Raw genomic sequence first — 22,767 nt, 5'->3', positions numbered from 1 at the left:
TTGTCGGAAAATTTAGGTTGGTTTTTCTAAGCTGATTTTTTGAATTGTTGGACATATTTGACCAAATTTCATAATTTCCGACAAATTACCCTTTAATAAACTGTTAGAGATATTTTGAAAATCCCTATAAAGGACAAGTAGTAGTAGGTTAAAATGGTAGATCATGATTACATATTTTTCTAAGGTAAATTATAATGAAGGGTAAGAAATTTTTTTAAAATATGCATGATATTATTTTATTTTTTGAAAAACTCTTTTATGAAGGAGGAAATTACAAATAAACTCATATATAAAGGAAGAAATTACAAAATTACAAATAAACTCCTATATAAAGGGGGAAATTACAACTGATGTCAAGAGGCTCGAACTTGACACCTCATACAATAATGTCTAAGCTACTTGCCGCTAGGACAAAAGCTCTGGACTATGCATGATATTATTTTGAGGATGAATGATATGCTATATACCTTATCTGAGTACCACTCGCGTTTGACGCATGTTTAGTGTTGTTCGTTTCGATCTATATATTTAGTTTGATTCTAACATTTTAAAAAATATTATTGAAATTTTTAGTTTCACAAACTTCATAAAAATCAAAGCTCGATTTGTTCGTTTTGTCTATAATTTTTAAATAAATTAATAAAATAACAAATCAAGCTTTGGTTTTTATGAATTTTGTAAAATTAAAATTTTCAATAACATTTTTTTATGTAGTAGAATCAAACTAACTATATAAATCAAAACGAATGATGCTAAATGTGCATCAAATGAGAGTAGTGCTGACATAAGGCGTGTAGTATATCATTCCCCTTATTTTTAAGATTAAGTAATAGTCCATACTATCAAATCAAACGAGTTTCATAAGTTTCAATCTTTATCTAATTTATTAAACGGAACAACCCCTTGAGAATTCGCAACCACTACGATCTACCTTCTGTAACCAGCATTTAATTTGAACATTTGTCGTGACAATAAAATTTGGAGTTAAGATCAATAATTAAAGAAGCACCAAAATCAATTAATGAATATTAATTAATGGAAGAAGGGCATATCCGTTGTGTTGCAGCTAAGAGCATGGATGAACATTCATTGAACAATATGTTACTCTCTGCTGTAATTGTTACACACCATTAATTATAGCCATCCTCTTTTCTTTTCTTTTTTTTTTCTTTTTAATTTAATTTTCTTTTTTCTAAAAGTTGAAATTTATAAATCACGTTGCAAATATCATAACACATAAAGTATTGTAAGTTATTTCACACTCTGGCTATAGTAAATGCATGACAGTAATGTAACATATATATACAAGGAAAAAATAAAAAAAATTAAATCCTAACTTGTCTCTTATCATATTTGTTGTTTAATGTGTGTGTGTGTGGGTATGACTTATGAGTCATAATAGATGAATCAAGTGGTTAATGGAAATGAACGGTTAGCAGATTTTGTGTTGAGACACACATGTGGAAGAATATGACCTTTGTCCTTTAATGAATTTTATTCACAAACAACATGCTCCCATATCACCCTTTAATAGAGACAATCTAACTAACTTTTCCAATTATTTTATCTTATCCAAAACCTAAAAACTAATTTCTTTCATTTTTTACAAAAAAAAGTAACATGAGAAAAGATGAGTCTATTTATTGAATAATTATATATTCTACAATTGAATTTGTGTTAATTAATGACTTGGATCTAGGTGGAGTTGGGGTCAATTGATCGCACTGTCATTCTATAAGGCCCGAAAACTTCATTAAATTTGGTCTTTAGACCGGTGCCGATCCCACGGTGCGATAGTTTCACCCCCAAAACCCGTTCACTTTCATACTTCGTCTGCCATCTATTGCTAGCAACAACCACCGCACTACATCTACTATTCCATACCAGCAACGACCTTCTTCACTATATCCAATTCCACGAGTTCCATTTTCTAGATCCAACACCGCGCGATATCTCATCGCTTAAATGATCATCTATTATTCATCTAATTTAAGATAAGTGTACAAACTTCACTATAGCCAACACGTAGACGTTATAATGTACTTATGTGGATTTTAAAGATTTGTTGGAGTCCAATTTCCCTGTAATTAACAGCTCATACAATACAAGTGAAGCTAGCTAGGGTATAATTAAGACAATCTTTAAAATCAAGATATAATTGTGACCTCATATGTTTCGTGACCATATTACACATACCTATACCAATAGATAAGGTTGGTGGCGTAACCTACTACTGCCAAAATCATTACTTATTATCACCATAAGTTTTATCTTAATTTATTGCTGAAATAGTATTTTCTATTCATACATTATATTTTGTTAATTAAGTTGGTTGGCATTGTTTACTGAAATTGTTTGGTTTTCATTTTTTTAGAGGGAAGGAGAGCTCAAGAACAACGCTACATATATATAATCATATAAACTCCATAGATTTGATACTAGTATTATTATCATTATTTATTTTTTAAATAATATTTTATCAAAATTTTTAGAAGTTAGTTGGGTGGATTCAGACATGTTTCAGCATTAGTATGTGTATTTATTCACTCTTTTTCTGCAGCTGGGGCGACATGAATGAAGATTTTGTGGAGGTGGACTCTTTAAAAACCAAGTGTCAAGCAATCAAGACCAAAGCAAGAAACGAAAAAAATCAAGAATTAAATTAATTGGTTTACATGCACTTACATGCCATTATTGTTAAAGGAATTAGTCCTATAAATAATTGAATGTAAAAGAAGAAAATTATTAGAGTTAGTTTAATGCAGTCTTAAGATTTTTTCGATGATTTTTGACATTTTAATTCTATATATTTTCTATCACCCAACAAAAATAAACCACTGAAATTTCTTATTAATTAGATTAATAAGGGAAATAAGTGAAAAGGATATCAATGAAAGCGTAGCTACAAGAAAAATGCACATTTTGGATCTAGTATATATATACGTAGATCAATAAAATTATTAAAAGGTGCGAATCTCGTGAATCTTTATAATTTGCATGCATGTGACCTAATATTCTAATGAATTAAATAAGGTAGAAAGATCACATTTTATAGATATCTATTTTAGTACTAATAAAAGGCATTTTTATACCAATTGATATGGATATGTGTCTCTCACTTTTATCTGCTTTCATTTGAGGGAATGGTACGCAGCTCTCTATTTTAAAAAAGGCCGCTTTTTCTTTTTATATTACTATTCGATCATGAGAAATCCACACCATTAACTTCATTACTTTCTTTATTCAAAAACACATTTGTGAGGCTTGTCTCCTCCTCCTAAAGGTCAAAATTAGGATATATTCAAATTCCTATTCCGTAGTATATTTTGAATGATATTTGTAATTATTTTATACTCTATCCATCCACTAACATCGGTCTTATTATGGCACATATTTTAATAAATAGTATAAATTAAAATAATTTATATAATATGTATTCCATTTTTATATAATACTGCTAATATTAGAATCAACTGTGAAGTCTAGGTATCATTTACTATAATGCGAAACGAGATTCTGTTTTGATTAACAGACAAATATATATATATATATATATATATATATATATATAGGGGAACACTATTCTCCTTTTCCACTCTAAGATCCTTTTCTCTTCTTAATAATAACCGTTAGATCCTTCCAATCAACGGACCACGTTAATCCTTATTAATTATTTCCGCGTTGCATTATAGCTCCTTTCGTTGTGCATTACGGGGGTAATATAGTAAACTTGATAAATTAGAACCACCATTTTTTTGGGAATTGCGAATGTCACGCCATTTGCAATCTTCCACTCTTCAGTTTTCTCCTATTTACTCCAGGCGACTCCTCGACTCCCCCATTCCTTCCCCTCTCTAAACCCTAATTACATCCGCCAAATTTCGATTTCCAAAGCCTCCGCCACCGATTTGCGTCGATTCCACTCCACCGCGGTTACAGCTGCCACAAAATCGACCGGCGTTGACGTGTTTGCACGCCATATTCAACAAATCTCGCAGGTATGTAAAGGGAAAACATTCAACTGAGCGTATGCCTAGGCTTTAGGATATCGGAATTACCTAGGTAATCGTCTAGGGTTGTCTCTGATTATGAGTGCTCGACATTGTGTTGGGTTTACCACGTCTCGATTCAAGTATCTTATTTCTTTCGGTTTATTCCAAATCAAATATGCCAAAAAGAGGTCGTCCGCGCTCGCAAGCATCACAGGAAGCAGGTAAATTGCACTCGTTGGTTGTGCTTTTCAGTATTATTTTTGTTGAGGATTGCTACTTGCATGTTTCTTTGATGCTCACTATACAGTGTAAAAATGTCTTACTAGACCATTTTAGGTAATTGTTTTGAGGTCAATTGGTTCGAAATAATCTTGTATGTGCTTTCACATTTTATGAATATGAATAGCCTTATTTAGATGTCTAGTTTCATTACTTGCTGTAAAACTAGCATTTTAGGGGTATTTTAATGTGCAGTGCTCAAGAGTATATACATTTATTGTTTGTTCGGATTAGTGCATTATGTATATGTTTGGAGATTCATTGAGGGTTTTGAATTGTGCATTATGTAGAGTATAGGTAGTGTGCTGCAGAATGCATTATGTAAGAATTCCGTGTGCATTTTTTTGGCCAGACAGTGCATTATAGGTAGGTTTGTATTCATTATTTGTTCATTTTGGGTAGGCCAGACGATACCTCCACAATGTTCATTATTTTCTTTATCTTCTGCATTATGGGTAGGTTTGTATTCATTATTTGTTCCTTATGCATCATGATGTACTCTTATTTAATATGTAGTGCATTATCTAAAAGAATAATAGCATACCTGGCAGTATATGGTGCATTTTAGAGGTGGGTGCAGTGTATTGTGTGTTATGCAATGTATTTTGAAGACTTATAGTTATATGCATTATTGAACTTAGTCTGTGCATTATTTACCAAGATGTATGCATTATTGTATTAATATTAAGCATTATTGTATTAATATTAAGCATTATGTATGTGTTTGGAGATTAGTGCATTATTTAAGTGCTTGGAGATTCATTGTGTGTGTTACATTGTGCATAATGTAGTATAGTGTGCTCCAGAATACAGTATGTAAGAATTCAGTGTGCATTTTTTATGCCAGACAGTGCATTATGTATCATTATGTATGCATTATGTTGCTTTTAACATTGTCATTGGTTGTATTGGTTTGTTGCCACAGATTTTTACAGAGGAATCTGATTGATGATTTGATATAAATTGATTAAACGTGCATCAACAGTGTTCATTTTTTTCTTTATCTTCTACATTATGGGTGGGGTTTTATTCATTATTTGTTCATAGTGCATCAAGTTTGTGTGTTATACAATTTATTTTTAAGACATATAGTTATATGCATTATTGAACTTAGCCTATGCATTATATACAAAGATCTATGCATTATAGTATTAATATTCAGCATTGCTATTGTATTAGCCATGGTGGTTAAGAAAAACACTTAAGTCATTTCTTTTGTGTTAATGCACTGTGTTTGCTATAGGTAGGGTTTTATTCATTCATTATTCAGATGGTGTTGTTTTACTAGCTATAAAGTGCATTATGTAAATTAAAATTGCATATGTTGAAGTATATGGTGCATTTTATAGGTGTATGTAGTGTATCCCGTGTGTTATACACACTGGCTTCAAGAAAAAGTTTAGGGTGCATTATTGAACTTAAATTGTGCATTATGTACCATCATGTATGCATTATAGTTGGCATATTAAGCATTAGTAATGGTAATTGTTGTGGTTGTTAAGAAACATACTTAAGTCATTATTTGTTATGACTTAGGCATAATATGTTGTTAAATATGCAGTACTCAGTCTATATAATCTGTTCATGATGTGTTGTTTGTGCCATTTCAGATAAGCTGCTTAGAGTAGACATAGAAGATGCGGTAGATGACATTATTCCAGTTGCGCTTGCAACAAAACTCAGACAAAGATTAGCCGAGATAGCTCCTGGGACTTCTGGTTGTCAGGATGAGCCTAGACCAATTACAGGGCGAAAACATGATCGACTCTACTCCCGTCGAACTCCGTCCGAATTCATAGACTGCCTGAAACGGCTGAATCCCCGACAAAAAAAGGCTGTCACTGATATAGGATTTGGGCGGTCCTTATTTTGACGTTAAGGAAATCCCGCCGTATCTTGCTTATTGGGTTCTGAGCGCCTTAAATCTGCCCCGCTGCCAATTTCAACTCACCGGCGGTGAACACCTTACTCTAGACGAGGAGGATGTGCACCTCACGTTGGGGTTCCCTCGAGGGCCAAAATTGATATCAAGGCCGGAGGATAAGCAGTCAAACTTCGGCTTCAACGACCAAGTGGCAGAGAGATGCCAGAAGGGTCGCTTTAAAATGACACCAAAAGACATTGCACATCTTATGATGGCCGAGGTTGATGGTGGAGACGACTTCAAGAAGTTGTTCATGTTCCTCCTTGAAAATGCGTTGATAGAAACTCCTAGTGATGGCCACTGCAAGCCGAAGATTCTCCATTTCATCGACCATGTTGCTGATATCAACAATCTGAATTGGTGTGGCTACGTGTTGTCTGTCCTGGAGGCCACACACCCGAGCTGGTCTAGCGGACAATCTGTGGTTTATCTATACAGTGCATTATGTATACAAACAAAGGCATTATTTACAATATATTATGCATCATGAGAGTTCTACTGATTATACGCGTAAGTTGGTTTTATGTTTTTATGCGTACTTTTGAATTTGGTACATTACTTTAGTGAAGCATCACCGTCCACATCAGCCAAAAAAAATTTGAAATTACTTGAAGGATCCTTAATGTATTCCATGTTATGGAAAATAACACAGTATATAATGCACGGTGTAACACAAATAATGCACTTATTCAGACATGTATTATGTGCAGTACGTTTGTTTATGTAGTGCATTACGATTACTTATTACACCATTATTTACAATATATTATGCATTATGAGAGTTATGATGTTTATATGCGTAAGTTGTTTTGTGAAGTCCTTTACAATCGTGTAATTGTTTAGTGTCTTACATACTTTTGTATTTGGTATATTACATTTTTCCTGTTTATATGTGCATTACTTAACTAAAATTGTGTATTATTCATCAACAAATGGTCATTATTTTGGATGCAGTAGGAAACACAAGTACCCATGGCATCATTGAGTTACCTACACACATATACTAGCCGTGCAACCACACCGCTTAGATAACTTCCTACGCTTTATAGTGAAATCAGAACGGGCATTCAACTGGTCATCTTCATCACCCTTCTTCCTTCCTTCCCTATTGCATACAACACGATACCACGTCGGGACATCGTCAACCTTCCTCATAGCTTGTTTGCGCGTATCAAAGCCAACAGCGCGGGCATATACCTCGTAGCAAGCGAAAGCGAAATCCAAGGATTGGAATTTCTGACCTACAACAGGCTTCAGATCGGGAGAACATTCAGGTACAAGGACCACTGTACATAATTAAAAGAGGGGTCAGCATAAAAGTACAACTTTGCGATGTAGTAAGCAAACAATTAATGCACAAACATATATAAATTGGAGAAGTACGTATTTTATGTATACATAAAATGAACGCTAAAATTAAACGTTGTTAGCCCCTATGCGTATTAACCCTTAGGGAAAAACAAGAAACGTGTACCAAAGATCAAAAGTATTTGCCGATAACTAATCCCAAGACAAACGAGACCTACTAGTTGTTCTATCTTAATTGGCACAACATAGACATTGGATATAAGATTTTATGCATTATACAGACAATATAATCCATTACGCATATTCAGTTAGTGCATTATTTGTACGACCATTATTCAGCATACAATGTGCATTGGAGACTTACGTGATGAATTTATAGGTCAAACACGAACTACTCTAACACGTTGTTAGTAATGTGTACGTACTATACACTAGCCCCCGGGCTTATTAAACCATTAGGTAAAACAAGTAAGGTGCGACAAATATCAAAACAAGGACACAAAAATAAATGCATTACATAGGTATTATGCATTGCTGGTCAAGAAGTATGCATTATATAGGCAGAAATATTCATTATACGTGATCAATTTGTGCATTACATGCATCGTTTTAACCTACTGCTGTAGCTATACCGCGAGCAAAACCTGGAAGAAGTCGTCAAATTCGTCGCTGATTAATTACTATATCCTGAACATTGCTGTTCTTAAAAAATCACATCGAGCAATCAAATAATCACAGCAAGCGATCATATAATACCATGAAAACGAACTACACGAAATACTTGGTGATTAACTATCTCATAATCAGCCTGCTGCAACTAGAACCCTGACATCCGAACCAAAAAATAAAAAAACCAAATCAGATTTACCTTCTTCCATTATTATTGCTCGAAATCGATTGCTACGACACCAATTAGACAAGCTTGAAAGACCACGTATTGATACACGCCAAAATTGAGAAATGTGAAACTTGAAACCTTGCTGCTAGAAATCAAAATACAAAAAAAGTGCGCCTGACTTCAAGCCCTGCTTCTTCACCGTGAGATATGAAAAAAAGAACGTGAATATCTTCAAGGAGGGAATCATGGATTTTCCATAACCGCAACATAATATTTTACCAAATTTGCCCTTTTTAGATATTAAATTGATTATAATTAAATGTGATCTGCGAATTTTAGCATCCATCGGATTGATGTAATTGACGGTATAGATTAAGAAGGAAAAATGAGGAAATATAGAAAAAGGAAATGAATACATCCCTATATATATATATATATATATATATATATATATATATGTGTGTGTGTGTGTGTGATTGTGATCATATGATAACCCATATTTATGGTGATAACCTAATAACCTATCATTCTATGGATGAAATATATCATTTTATAAAATAGAATATCATTTTATGGATTAAAAGTATCATTCGATGCATGCTGAAAAAATATCATTTTATAGTGTATAAATATCATTTTTAGTAAAAATGATATTTTTGACCTATAAAATGATAGGTTATTAGGTTATCACCATAAATATGGCTATCATTTAACGCACATTGATGCATTGTCTAGTCTGATTTGGACGTAAAAATCATTGAACACTTTTAACCTTTATGAACCGGAAAATTGGTCGCGGTTCATAAGCAAGGAGTTATCAAATTGGACTATTTCATTTTCGTTGTGATGTGTTTGTTATATTGATGAGGTTGAGCTCTTCAAACTTTTATTTCCAATGGGTCATCCTTAACAATTTATTCGAATTCAAACACTTCTAATGGAAGTCCAATAGCAAGCCCGACCCATTGATCAAAGAATATTTGGATTTTATTGATCATTTAATTAAAAATTGAGCCCCATATTAAAACTAAACAAATGTAGCCCACAAATGGCAAAACCCTAGAAGCCAAAACCCTGGAATCTTCCCTTAGATTCATTATTCCCATCACTAATTCTTCTCACCTCCATTTATATTCCTCCAACTAGTTCTTCTCAGCGGAGATTTGATTTACTGCGGCTAGGTATCATATTCACTGATTTACCGTTGATTTTATTCACTAAAATTGATGGTTAGTTTCTTTACTTTATTATATTAACTGTTTATTTTACCTGAAGAAGTAAGATTCTTTCTTTGTCGTACTGTTCTGATCATAGTAGACAGCAGTACTAGTTTGATTTGATGCTTTTTCTATTCAATTTGACGTCATAAACTAAAGCACCTTTTTTGACTATTTGTTTTCGTGTAATACAATGCCTTTTATTTTTGGAAATTTATTTTTTTATTTTTGCAGGAATATACTATGAAACGAGTGCTATTTTTCAGCGCTCTAATGAAGGGGCTCTATTTAGATAAGTTGGTTGAAGATTAACATTAATTTAAAAATAAGGTTGCTTCAGAAATTGTGTGGCTTAATGAATCATCAATGTTAGTAATTTTGAACGATTCATTAGGCTCACACAGTTTCCCAATCAACAATATTTTAAACTATTTTATTTCAACCAACTTGTAAGTTTACATAGAGCCCTTTGATTAGAGTGTCAAATATAGCCATATGGGCTCATTCCTTTTGAGGAAATTTTGATGATTGGAAGACGCTATCAAATTAGGGATCTCCCTAAGTAAAATGTTTTCTACTATCTTTTTACAATCTTTATTGCAATTTAATAACGTTTTATTAAATTGTGAGTGAGCTACCACTTGGATCCGTCTAATCTATTACTTCCTCCAAATTTAAAATAATTAAAGTTCTTTTTTATTAAGTTTTTATACTAGTGCTAATTTGTATTTATGGTCAATTTATCTTTTTTTTAAATCTTGAGCCACTAATGTTATGGTTAAAGAGAATCTGTAAAATAAATATGTATGATTATGAAATGGATCCAAGTTACCCAAAAACACCATGAAATATAAATATGTATCGTTGCTTTGAATGTTGTTTAGAATTCAGGCATACAACACCAAGAAATATAAATATGTACGATGGATCTAAGTTACCCAACAAATTTGAAAGTATTTACTATTCGTTAAATAGGTCGATGTAATTTAGATGGACAGGTATGATTTAATTATAGTGGTCACCCACCAATTTACGGGTGTGACCTATTTTAAAAAATTGATGACTATTTGTTTTGGAGGATATAATTAGTTATTACTATAGTTTTCTTTTTACCAACATTAGAACCCATGGGACATATATAAAATGTAGATTTGGTTTTCTAAAATTAGGTGGCCAAATCAATCCAACAGATTAGGCATGGCAAATCAGATACTGGCATATTATGAGAATATAAAGGCAAGCCAGGACTTGAGCACATTTTATCTATCAATTTTCTAGAAAATGGAATCGAAAAGAGTTTCTACCATCATGTTGTTTGCTGTTTATGTTGGACTCATCTGCATGTCTCTCATCTCAAGCTCTGTAGGCAAGTCTTTATATATTGATCTTTTATTTTCTTTTATGGACTAATTAATTATTTTTGCATATATGAACTATTTAACAATTTTTTTTTGTATTTTTTAGCTGCAGGACGTGACAAAGAAACATGGATTCTTCAAGGGCCATGCTCAAAATATCCAAATTGCAATGATCATTGTGTTAAATCAGGATATGCAAAATATGGAGGAAAATGTATTAGACTTATTCCTGATAAAAGTGATCCCATCGTTTGTGCATGCATAGTGCAAAATTAGATACTGTTGATTCCATTTTAAGTTGAAATGCTAGTTTGTATTATGATAATTATAATATGAGAGTTTTTTTAAACCTTTTTCACTTCAATTAATGAATTTGAGGAATAATTTGTTAGTATCTGTCAAACAATTCAGATGAGGAAGAGATCATAATTTGGTCTACTTCGTTTGCAGCATGATGAAAACAAAATAATTGAAACTAACATTGCTTCTAAATAGAAGCAGTTTCACCCAAAATATCAAATATCCATAAAAGAGAACAATTCACCAAGAAACCAATGCTCAATAGCCACAGAGATGAGTAAATTAGTCTACAAAATGTTCTCTAATCATTTCTCTAATTTGATCCTAAACTGGCAAAACTTACCAAGCATTCCATCTGAGATATTTGAGTATGCTTATTAATTCCTTTATGATACGATTATTGCCTGCTACAACGAAATGAAGCACTTCGACTATAATTACATTACAAACTCATCGGCCAAATTCTTGATCATGGCTCTGCTTAGAAGCCGTTCAAATGGAATATACTGCAGTAGACCTCATCGTGGCGAATCTAATTACATTGTATACGAAATGTAGAGATACTTGGATACGTACTCCTCGAGATCACCTGCTGGGGCCGTTGTTTTTTCTTTCAGACTTGATGGCCTCGTAAGACACCATAACTTCCTTGAATTTTGTTTCAGCGTAATCTGTGGGAAATGTGCGCATCAGAAAGTTAGTGCAATTGATAGATAGGGCAAGAGATAAAACAGTTTGTATGGTATCTGCTGTTGATAAACAACCTTTATTGTCCTGATTCTGGTCCGGATGGAACTCCTTCGCCTTTGTTCTGAAGGCCGACTGAAAATAATGAAGGTATTAGGCAAAGAAGGTGACAACAAAATGACGAGCAGCTGTAATGGTGTTCCTAGGTGGACTATAGCAATTAGCAACATCTACGTATCCTATGTAGATGTCAAGGTAAGAGAACAACCTTTATCTCTTCATCTGTGTAGGGCTTCGTCCTCCGCCTGAAAAAAATAAAGACATGGAGAGTGAATTGCAAGTGTTGTTCATCATAAAAAGGTAAAAGATTGTATAGATCCGAGGGGGGAATCTCATTCAGCAGCTACTTTTTTAGTACAAGAGAAAAAGCAACAACTGGAATGGGAGAGTCAGACTCAGGAAAGATGATTCCTCACTTCATTCTCTCATTTGAAAACGTGCATCATTAAGCAAAGCTTCTATGACCGCTAGCACAAGAAGGCATACCAAATACAACATAAATCCATGAAAATTATTTCCTTCATTAAGAAGTGGACCTCCTGTTGAGGAGTAGGAAAACTATCAATGATATCGTATTTTCTCACTGTTACTCAAAGCATGGCTGCAGTCTTATACCTGTCAAGGCCAAGGACCGAGTAATGATGTGATAACGAAACATTTGTGCTGGCCCTAGGGTTGTTCTGCCTATAATTGCTTTGTTGATCTCTGTATGAAGCTTCTGCTTTCCAGTACCAATCATTCCTCTGAAAATGCTGATGATATGCACCTGAGTCATGTTCGTTCCATCTCTCATAACCCCTTTTGAATTTATTTCTCTCTCTATTGAATACACTTTGCATCCTCCGAATTCGCTCCTATGAAAATCATCAATACAATAATATGTCAAATTACACAAAAGAATTAATTACACAAGCAAAGGTAAAATCAGAGAGCAAACCAGCCAGGCAGGCAAACTACAATTCTCCTTAGGAGAAAGTTACAATTGAATTAATTGGTTCGACTAAGAACAAGCTATATCAACTGGTATTCGATTCAGAAAAAAGATGTACACCAGTATCTATAACAAGGTATTACAACACATACAAGAAAAAATGAGTGTATATGTCCAATGGGATGTTCAAAATAGACTATTAATAGAAAATCTCACCACTCTCTCCATTTCTTCTTCATATTCTTCTTGCATACGGCGGTTATATCTTTTCCATGCTTCCTCCTGAAAACTAGATCGAAAAGAACGCCTGTTCTTCCATGCTGATTGAGAACTGCTCAACTTTTCGCAGGCCAATAACATTGAATGTTAGTGTATGTTCAGGGCTGTCTTATTTCCTACATAGAAATAATAGAAACAATGACTACCTGACTATAAACCCAATCTGCTGTCCTTCGCAATTGAGTGACCTGCAATTTTCTTTTATCAGGAATCATGATATGTTCTGAAGCACATAGATATGCTGAAAAAAAAATCATAAATTGCCAACTTTCACCATCATACGGGCCTTCTAGAAAACAAAAGCTAGTAGTAATATTTTTCTAGACAATGTTCACATAGGAACAACATTTAAAATAATGGCTTCTATTTCATAAAATCTCACATAAAACTGAATTCTACCATGGTCCTTTGGGACTGGTATTTCTCAATCATAGATTTTCCAGACTTATTATCATGGTTGCATGCACAATCTTTTAGATCATGGACAAAATAATATAGCCTCCAAGAACAAAGTTTCGGGATAGTTTTGTTGCCTATAGAAGAAACAAGCGTACAAATGAACTACGATAGCTCCCAACACCTTGTAAGCAAGAAAGGCAAAGCATAAAAAAGTAAGCAAGAAACCAAACAGCAGAGATGGCTGGGGATTCTAACTTTTCACTATCTCTATCGTTGTTACAAACCGAACAGGTTAGGGCTGTAGATTGAGTCTGCCAGAGAGTAGGTCAAAGATTAGACTCCTTCGTCATCCTTTACCTTCAGGTTAGAATACAAACCTGTGCTTATAAAGGAAAACATAAAAAAACTCAACTTTGTGCTCGTCACTTACCAGTTGTTCTCCTAAAGGATGACACGATATAATTATATTGGTTATTGCATACCAAGAAGGCCATAAGAGATCATTAGTCCATCAAATATCCATTGGTGTATCTACCAGTATGCAGTACAGCTACATCTATCTTCTATCCAAAATCCCAAAATAGGGTTCTGCTTCTAAGTTCTAACTTTAAAAGCGTAAGCTTAAAACTTCGCAAAGTAGAAGTGAGACGCACCATCATGAATCTCCCAAATTCAATCCTTTAAATGGATACATTAATCCTGAACCAGTATGCTAGCTCACTAATCAGGTATTTGTTGGTTACTTGGTCTGCTATCTGAAACCAGTAAGCAGCTCCTTTTATCACTGGCTTATTTTCTACCATGTCATATGCCTAACACCATAATCTATGTACAAGTTGTAAACCCAAAAGAGTTTCAATATTTCATAAAATACCAAAATATCACTAGTGACCTAAAATATTCAACAGTATGTATATCCAATTCATCGAACACCATTGCTACACGAACTCATTCAAAAACTTTATCCCATTTGTAATGAAGTAGCATTCCCATAAACTCAACAAAGCAAAACACCATAAAATCAAATAATCGGATCAAAGTTTCAAAATTTTAAAAGCCGATAACTAAAGCTAACAGCTTACGAGTGCACGCAATTCTCAAATTAACGAACACACAAAAAAAAAAAAAATCAAAAGAAACGCAATAAACTTACGGCTAATGTGGTGACGGTGGCTCCGATTAATCCAAAAACTACAATCCCCCATAGCTTCATGTCCCCATCTTTATCCTGATAGGCTCTGTTTTGCTGCTGCCAGGGATAATCATCCTCGTTCCGTTTATCCCCCTCCTCTTTGCTCATTTTGCGTCGTAATTATTCGATTAGGATTCTGGAATAGCTCAATCTATAGAAACAATTGAGGGTTTTGATGCTCCGATTGATTGAATCCACAAAATTACAACCATTTAAACCTTTCCCTTTGCTTTTTCAAGAACCGTCTTCGAATTTTAATGAAGACGACTTTCTCCTGTGCGTGTAGAGATTTCTGATCCGAATCTATCCTTTCGTCCTAATTTTAGTTTAATTGAGTAAATAAAAATTTGATATCTACTTTACCCAAATTTTTTTTGATATCTATGTGATTTTGTAATTTTGATTAATTAAAAATTAATTTTGAAAAATTAATTAAATGTCACGAAAAATACTCCTAAAAATCTAAGATCAATAAACTCTATTAAAATCTCTGATAGTAGTATTAGTAAGACGGAATGTTGCTTAATATTAAAATTATAATAATATTTAGAAATTCTATAAACTTTGGGAGAACTATCACAAACGAACAAGTAGCGAATGGAAAAATGAAAGGGCTAATAGTAAAAAAATACATCAATAATAGTATACTAGGTTAATAGTATAAGTTTTTACAATACATAAACAATGTGTAGTTAATTCTCTACAACCAAGTAGTATTATGTCATAATTAAACTATATATGACGTGTCAGTGATAATTTCAAATAATGTGAAGATGACATAACAATATTAGTATTGAAATGTAAATCAACAGTTCAAACGATATCCGTTTTAATGATTAATTAGATTAATATTTTTTATGTAATTTGAACTATATATTTTTGACGAAACAAGATCATTTTAAACTAGTTAGATGTTTTGACATACCACCTTAGATGTTTTGTATGTCAATTTTGATTCAAGTTAGAAAAAATTCAATTTTATGAAAGATTAACCACCCAAAATATCATGCAATTTTTCATTACATTTAAACTGTATGATAAAGAGATGAAAATAAGATCATATATGGTCCAATGCAAAGCCGTGACTAATTTCGTATTATAATAGGTATTTAATTGTTTCACACCACACACTATAAATGTTTAGCAACATTTAATAATAATCTTAAGTACATAGAGAAAATACTCCCACAATTAAAACAAAATACTGTACTATAGTAGTGCATCTTTAGTAAATTTAATCTCCAATATAAACACATCTTAGAACATAAATATAGGAGTGGATATTAAAATTTCGGACCGAATTTTTACTTAATTTGAATCGATAAAAAAATTCATATTTTAAAATAAGTACTCCCTCCGTCCCGGACTACTAGCACATTTCCTTTTCAGTGCGGAGATTAAGGAATGAGTGTATAGCAAAGTCAACAATTGCCGCTGTAGGTGATAATTTTTATTAAAAATGGAAAGAGTGCAAATAACTTGGGACGCCCAGAAAGGAAATAAGTGCAAATAGTCTAGGACGGAGGGAGTACTATAATTTTGATATGATCCATATTATCCGAAAACCATTTTCTACAACTAAATACGAACGGAAAATTCAAAAAATAAAAAAATACTAAAATATTTATCTATTTGAATTATATATATATAGGGTCATTAACATTTAAATAAAATTAGTATATGCTGTAAAACAAAACGGATCTGTGTGTTAATTTCATGATCGATTCACCGCCATCACTATTTCCCGCGTTGTCGGCTGTTTAGAGTGCATGTTGTTGATACGTCAAAATCTGTAAATAACTCAAGTTTTGGGAACGATGATGGTCTCGCGACGGCCGGTGAATCCTGCTCGGCGCCCCTCTGAAGGTGGCGCACCTGCATTTTCATCTCCCGCCCATTTCAGATCGCGCCCTCCTCCCTACTTATCAATTGCCGCCTTAATTCTGGTACCTTTTTTTTTTAATGAATTCGCGATTTCGTTTATAGTAATGTGATTAGGGTTTGTGCGATGAATTCGCGATTTTGTTTATGGTTTATTTTTTATTTTCACTTTACAGGGAGCAATCCTTCTCATTGGCTATCTCCGTCTTGGTCAAGGTCTTTCCCTTGCTCCGATATATACTTGGGTGATTTTGCTCTTGATTTCACTACTGAAAGATTTGCTAGAATTGCTTCCAAATTAAATAGTTTTACTACCAATTCGCAGTTTCTAGCTCCGCTTGTTCTTGTTTAGAATGATAGTTCTTTCATTCGCTAATGCTCTGTTGTGTTTAAGTGAGAGACGCGCTGTCTTGCGTTTCGCTTAAACGACATGTCACGTCCTTAAAGACAGTGCTGTTTTCGAGGGCTCTTCCTTGGGTGACGACCTTCCATTTCGCGATTTATCCATGTTTGCAACTTTAAAAAACAGTCTCCCATTTTGGGAGGTTAGTTCCTATATCATGTTCAACTATCAGAGTTAACTTTAACAGAGATCAAAGTAGACACCACTGTTATCTTCAAAATCCAAAATGGTTACCTCATTTTATTTACAGTATTCTGTGCAGGTTTTCATAATAGTAATTTTTTTTATTGTATTCTATGTCCTACCTTTCTTGTGGTTAGGAATTGTATTGATTATTTGTTAGAGTTTATGCTTTTAAGCAACAAATCATTATGTTTTGCTTTGACTGATGAGCAATGATTGTGTTGTAGATTCCTTGGAGAGCAAACTCAGTTGGGTTCAAGGTAACTACTATATTTGCTTGCTATTTGTATAATTTGAAGTATAATTTGTTATATCCATCTCCTTATAACTGGATGCAAGACAGCATGTTATTTGATACCCTGTTTTAAGCAGCAATTTGTGCTGCAAAAAAAATATGTTTGATCATTCATCATCCCATCTCTTCAAGAACACATATACTTTCTCTTCAAAAACTTCTCTTGAACCAAGAAATTATATGGACTTACCTGGTTGCCACAGTCATGTTGATTTAATGAGTGCGGTTTTCTTCTCCTTGAGATAGGTCTTTTGATCTTTTGCTACACGGAGCTTCTTGGATGTTTCTCGTGCAAATCTTCCAAAGCCCCTCGTTGAACTCATTTGACCTGCGAGCTAGACAGAAAAAAACTGCTCCTGCAACATCTGTCTCATCCAAACACTGCCAACATTAAAGACAACACCAAGATCTCAGCATCTGATTTAGCTTTGTACGAGAAACATCCAAGAAGCTCCGTATAGCAAAAGATTAAAAGACGTATCTCAAGGAGAAGAAAACCACACTCGTTAGTTTTCCAGATATTGCAATTGATTGCATTTAGATATCAACCTTCAACAAAAAATACTAATTTAGTCTTAGTTTCCGTTAAGATATCAACTATCTAGTACTAATTGTTATCTCTGTACATTGAACAAAGAGAAAAAAAAACTGATGACTGGTATGCTGCATCTCACTAAAAACTCCAAGTCTCTGTTCAGGTGAAGTTTCATGTAGCGGAGAAGTTCAACGTGTCATCCCAATTCTGAAAGCGGCATATGGTGATAGCTTGCACAAGGTTCTGCATGTTGGTCCGGATACTTGTTCTACTGTTTCCAGATTGTTAAGAGAGGACGGGGCTGATGCTTGGGGCATGGAACCGTATGATATAGAGGATGCTGATCGGAGGTGCAAGAGAATGGTGCAAAGTGGCATCGTCCGAGTGGCTGATATAAGGTTTTTACTTCCCTACAGGACTAAGTCGTTTTCTCTCGTGATTGTGTCCGATGCATTGGATTACTTGTCTCCAAAATACCTGAATAGGACTATTCCTGAATTAGCAAGAATGTCATCGGACGGCCTTATCATTTTCACTGGTACGAGAAACATCCCAAACTCTACTCTAAAACTTGCTCTTTTGCAAAATTGAGTTGTAGTTAAATACACTCGGTAGTGTATGCATTGAACTACTTACTCAAACTTTAATCTTGTGCGTATGTAGGATACCTGCGTAACGTTAAAGCTAAAGCTGACAAAACTGGAAGTTCGGTAACTCATCTGCCTCGTGCTATCATATTTTTGTTTTCATTTTACACAACATGGATATTGGATCTTGTTCGAGGAGAGGAAAATAATCTAGGATGATGCACTGCCTATCAGTCACAATGCTATGCAGAAAGTTCTTTTGTTTTCATTTTTGTCACCATATATAAGGCCAAAGTAGCACCATTGGTTTAAATAGGAAAACCAGAGACCTATATATGTTGCTGCGAAAGACATCATTGAGAAATAACAAAAGAACGATTAAACTTGCCTTATATTTATCATTTGCTTTTTATATACCTCCCTTCCCGACAGGTTAAGTTGAGGAGCGCGAACTGGTGGGCTGAATACTTTGATCATCTGAGCTTAGAGGAGAATGAAGATATGACTAAGAAGTTCGAACAAGCTTCAGAAAGAATGTCACACATCCCACTTTGCCAAATTTTTCATCTCAAGCCATATAACTGATATGGCACTGGAAGTATGTTTTTGATGTCTCTTCTTTTAATTTATAAAGAAAAGCCATAATATCCCTTAAGCCATATAGTTGATAATTGATATAGCAGTAGAAGTATGCTTTTGGAGTGCGTAGAGGGAATTAGAACATAGTCAATTAGAAAGATATGTTCATTTTGGCATTGGGTTTCCACAAACAATGTCATATTTATATTTGAGCAGTTACAGTTTACATAATGGTATATTACCACATTTGTCCACTAGCTTATCATTACTACTGACCTACAAAAAAGAGAGGAAAAGTTGCAATCTCTTTTCCCTACTAAAGAAATCTCACCTCAAGAATGTGTAAACAATCCATCATGGGTATGAGGGGGGAACAAGTGAAATGTATTCCAAGAAAGCATCTGGAGAATTTCAATCATTCAATACCATAAAACCTTTAACTCAGTATCAAAGTTTACACAGTGATTGCCTATTCCAATTGGGCCACATCACATGCCACTTGATCTGGTCAGAGGTGAGAGTATGCTTCTTCCTTTGTTCATAGCCTTCATCTTGTTTGATGAAGACATAGTGGGATGAAGAAGAGCTTGACTATTGAAGTCCACAAACAACAAATTCACCTCTTGTAAGGGTTGAGGTGATACTCTTTGAACTCTTCACCAAATGATATTGACTCTTCCTCAAGCTTCTTCTTCAACATCCTCCAAGTTCTCAACATATCAGCTTGAATCAACCCTCGATACAGCGTCTCAAAAGTGAACTTCTGTGGAAGAAATCCTTTCTCTATCATCTCCACGAATAGCTCACACGCTCGTCTCCATTTCCTCTTTTCGCACAATCCATGAACCAAAATCGTGTAAGCATCCAAGTCAGGCCCGATTCCACTCAAGCACAGATCATTCCAAACCTCCCACAGTAGTCCCATTTTATCCAACACCATAAGCATTCTCAACAATATATTATAGGTATGCATATTGAGAGAATGCAAAGACCCCTCCTTCATCTTCCTATACAACCTCATTGCACCATCCAAATCCTTCCTACCTCTATACTCCTTAAAAAAGCAATTGTATGTCTCTGCCGTGGGAGTAACCCCTTGCTGTAGCATCTCGTCCAACAATTCCTCGGCCTCCTCCATCCTCCCACAAGACGAAAGACACTTCACAACAGAGGTATATGTTGCCACACTCGGGCAAACCCCCTTCTCCTTCATCATCACCAGCTTATCCAAACACAGCTGCGGCTTATGTGCCCTGCTATACACGTGCAACAAAATCGAGTAACTCGTGACATCAGGCTCCAACCCCTTCTCACGCATTTCGCCAAGAACACTCTCTGCCTCCCTGATAACCCTCTCAAACCTCCCCTCCGGGTGCAGGCTCGCACGCCTGCAAATCCTGTTTAACAACACGTTGTAAGTAACCACATTCGGCTCAATCCCTCTCTCCGACATCTCCCCAAGAAACCTCTCCGCCATATCGATCCTCCCCACCTTACACCACCCGTATATCAAAACAGTGTACAATTTTGCATCAGCTTCGACTCTATACTTCTCCTTATTGAAAACCTCGACCGCCACCTTCACATATCCATACTTGCAGAGCGTATCCAACAGATAACAGAAACAGAAACTAAACTGCGAATCGAAAAGCTCATCACCAATAAAAATACTCATATCGTAAAACGCACGAATCGCACTTCTCGTGAGGCCAGCAGATACAAGCCGCCTGATCAAGACGAAGAAGGTCGTGAAATCCGGTTTTGAAGCGCTGTTCTCACTATCCATCTGCATAATCAGCTGCCACGCGACATCGAATTGGCGAACTCTGCACAAGATGTTGATGATAAGGTTGTAGGCTGCGGTGTCGAGAAGACGAGAAGGGGATGGGGAGTAGGATTGAGTGAATTTGAAGAAGGCGAGTGCGATTTTGGAATGGTGATTTAATCGGAGTAGGGTTTGGTGGACTAAATGCGGGGATAGGGAAATGCCGTGGAGCTGGATGGAGGACTCCATGTGGTGGAAGGGGTTGTGGTGCCGGATTAAGATCTGGCAGAGAGAGTCCGCCTCCGGGGAGTTTTGAAGCGGCGGGAGAGATGGTTTAGCTACACTGAGCGACGGTGGAGAAGTGTGGTCTTCGGAGTCGGAAAATGAGTGGAAGAATTTGAGTTGCGAGGCGGTTTTAAGAAAATTAAAGCGGGATAGGAAGAAACCATTGGCAGGAAGCCCCAAGCCGCGAACCCTAACTGAGAAATTCACCATTTCAGGCAATTTATACTGCAATTAAGAGCTGGAGTATTTGCTGAATCTACCGGAATTATATTTCCCGCCACCAGTGAGAGAAGCTGGGGCGGCGGTCAGCCTGGTGAGAGAGTGGACAGGGGCGGCGGTTGTGTGAGCTGCTGGAGGTCCGGCGAGAACGGTGAGATAGCGGCGAGTGGTTTTTTCTACTGGCCGAAAGCCGTTACAACCACAATTCAGAGATACGACACCGAAAGAGGATGATGAATGGCGAGACTTCGCCGGCTTTAAGACAGGAGAATTTATTTCCTGTGTTTTTAGTTTAACGGTGAGGGGAGAGAATAGAAGGAAGAGGGCGAGCCGGCGAGCGGAAAGGGGATAATTACATATTTCATATAAAATGTTTCACATTTGTTTCAATTTTGTATAAAAAAGTGTTAAGTTTATACATTTCGTACATAAAGTTTACCTGGTGTTTCAAAACTATACATCCATCAATTTCCTACTAACACCGTTAATTCCAATTACATCATACATATAAAAAGTTTCCCCAATATTTCACATTCGTACAAAAAGTTTTAAATTATACATTAATTATTTCAAATAATATTACTTTTATTACTCAAAAAAATGAAAAATACATAGAAAAAACAAATCACCACTCTTTTCCATCAAATTAGCGAATTAGCGAATTGCATTTTATTGTTCGAAGCTTTCTAACGTAAAAATGGAGAATAAAACCAAAAGAATATTGACTCTTTTTCATAAAAGTTAAATACTTATTGATTGTTCGAAGCTCAAATTAACCATTTTGTGAAAATGAAATATGGATTTATTTTATATATGTTCTATAAAAAATACAATAAAAAGTAGAATATTGAGAGACAAACTTTTTTAAACCATGAGCAATTGCTAGAAGAAATGATATTGACTGTTAGTATTTTCTTGGAGTGATTAATTGTATTAAATCTCTAATTATTATTCCTATTATGTTGATAAGTTGGACAGATTACAAAACTAACTAACCATGTTTAAAATATTTAACGAAATATATTAACTTAAAACACTAATGATATGATTCATATAAAATTAAAACATTTTGTACTAATTTGAAATATTTGTGAAACATTTTGTATGTATGATGTAAGTAGAATTAACGGTGTTAGTCGGACTTGACGGAATGCATTATTTAAAACACTAGGTAAATTTTTTGTATGAAATATGTAAATTTAATACTTTGTGTACTATATTGAAACAAATTGAAACATTTTGTATAAAACATGTAATTATCCCGGTGAAAG

The 22,767-nt window shown here is 34.8% G+C and overlaps 3 protein-coding genes across 3 annotated transcripts; 1 reads left to right on the top strand and 2 right to left on the bottom strand.

Moving 5' to 3' along the window:
* Positions 1-11,442: 11,442 nt before the first annotated feature.
* Positions 11,443-15,072, bottom strand: LOC121766224. Its single transcript, XM_042162540.1, has 7 exons — positions 14,726-15,072; positions 13,320-13,361; positions 13,111-13,233; positions 12,579-12,817; positions 12,172-12,208; positions 11,981-12,038; positions 11,443-11,887 (listed from the first exon to the last, which is right to left on the bottom strand). The coding sequence occupies exons 1-7, from the start codon at positions 14,870-14,872 to the stop codon at positions 11,802-11,804; spliced, it is 732 nt and encodes a 243-aa protein (XP_042018474.1). The 5' UTR covers positions 14,873-15,072; the 3' UTR covers positions 11,443-11,801.
* A 1,394-nt stretch (positions 15,073-16,466) lies between these two features.
* On the top strand, positions 16,467-19,471 carry LOC121792801 (probable pectin methylesterase CGR2). The gene is made up of 6 exons (XM_042190898.1): positions 16,467-16,710; positions 16,822-16,861; positions 17,459-17,491; positions 18,225-18,599; positions 18,725-18,771; positions 19,081-19,471. Exons 1-6 carry the CDS (start codon positions 16,582-16,584, stop codon positions 19,231-19,233), a joined length of 777 nt encoding a protein of 258 aa, XP_042046832.1. The 5' UTR covers positions 16,467-16,581; the 3' UTR covers positions 19,234-19,471.
* Positions 19,409-21,835, bottom strand: LOC121792800 (pentatricopeptide repeat-containing protein At2g13420, mitochondrial-like). Its single transcript, XM_042190897.1, has one exon. The coding sequence runs from the start codon at positions 21,485-21,487 to the stop codon at positions 19,844-19,846; it is 1,644 nt and encodes a 547-aa protein (XP_042046831.1). The 5' UTR covers positions 21,488-21,835; the 3' UTR covers positions 19,409-19,843.
* Between the last annotated feature and the right edge of the window lie 932 nt (positions 21,836-22,767).

This window comes from Salvia splendens, chromosome 2 (genome assembly GCF_004379255.2).
Source record: "Salvia splendens isolate huo1 chromosome 2, SspV2, whole genome shotgun sequence".
Taxonomy (NCBI): domain Eukaryota; kingdom Viridiplantae; phylum Streptophyta; class Magnoliopsida; order Lamiales; family Lamiaceae; genus Salvia; species Salvia splendens.
This window is presented reverse-complemented; position numbering and strand designations above follow the sequence as displayed.

Coding starts and splice junctions, on each gene's coding strand:
- LOC121766224 (XM_042162540.1), bottom strand. CDS start 14,872: ATGAGCAAAGAGGAGGGGGATAAACGGAACGAGGATGATTATCCCTGG. Junction 12,209..12,578: donor TCGGTCCTTGGCCTTGACAG/GTATAAGACTGC, acceptor TATTTTTTTCAG/GCGGAGGACGAAGCCCTACA. Junction 11,888..11,980: donor CCAGAATCAGGACAATAAAG/GTTGTTTATCAA, acceptor CATTTCCCACAG/ATTACGCTGAAACAAAATTC.
- LOC121792801 (XM_042190898.1), top strand. CDS start 16,582: ATGATGGTCTCGCGACGGCCGGTGAATCCTGCTCGGCGCCCCTCTGAA. Junction 16,711..16,821: donor CAATTGCCGCCTTAATTCTG/GTACCTTTTTTT, acceptor TTCACTTTACAG/GGAGCAATCCTTCTCATTGG. Junction 17,492..18,224: donor CAAACTCAGTTGGGTTCAAG/GTAACTACTATA, acceptor GTCTCTGTTCAG/GTGAAGTTTCATGTAGCGGA.
- LOC121792800 (XM_042190897.1), bottom strand. CDS start 21,487: ATGGTGAATTTCTCAGTTAGGGTTCGCGGCTTGGGGCTTCCTGCCAAT.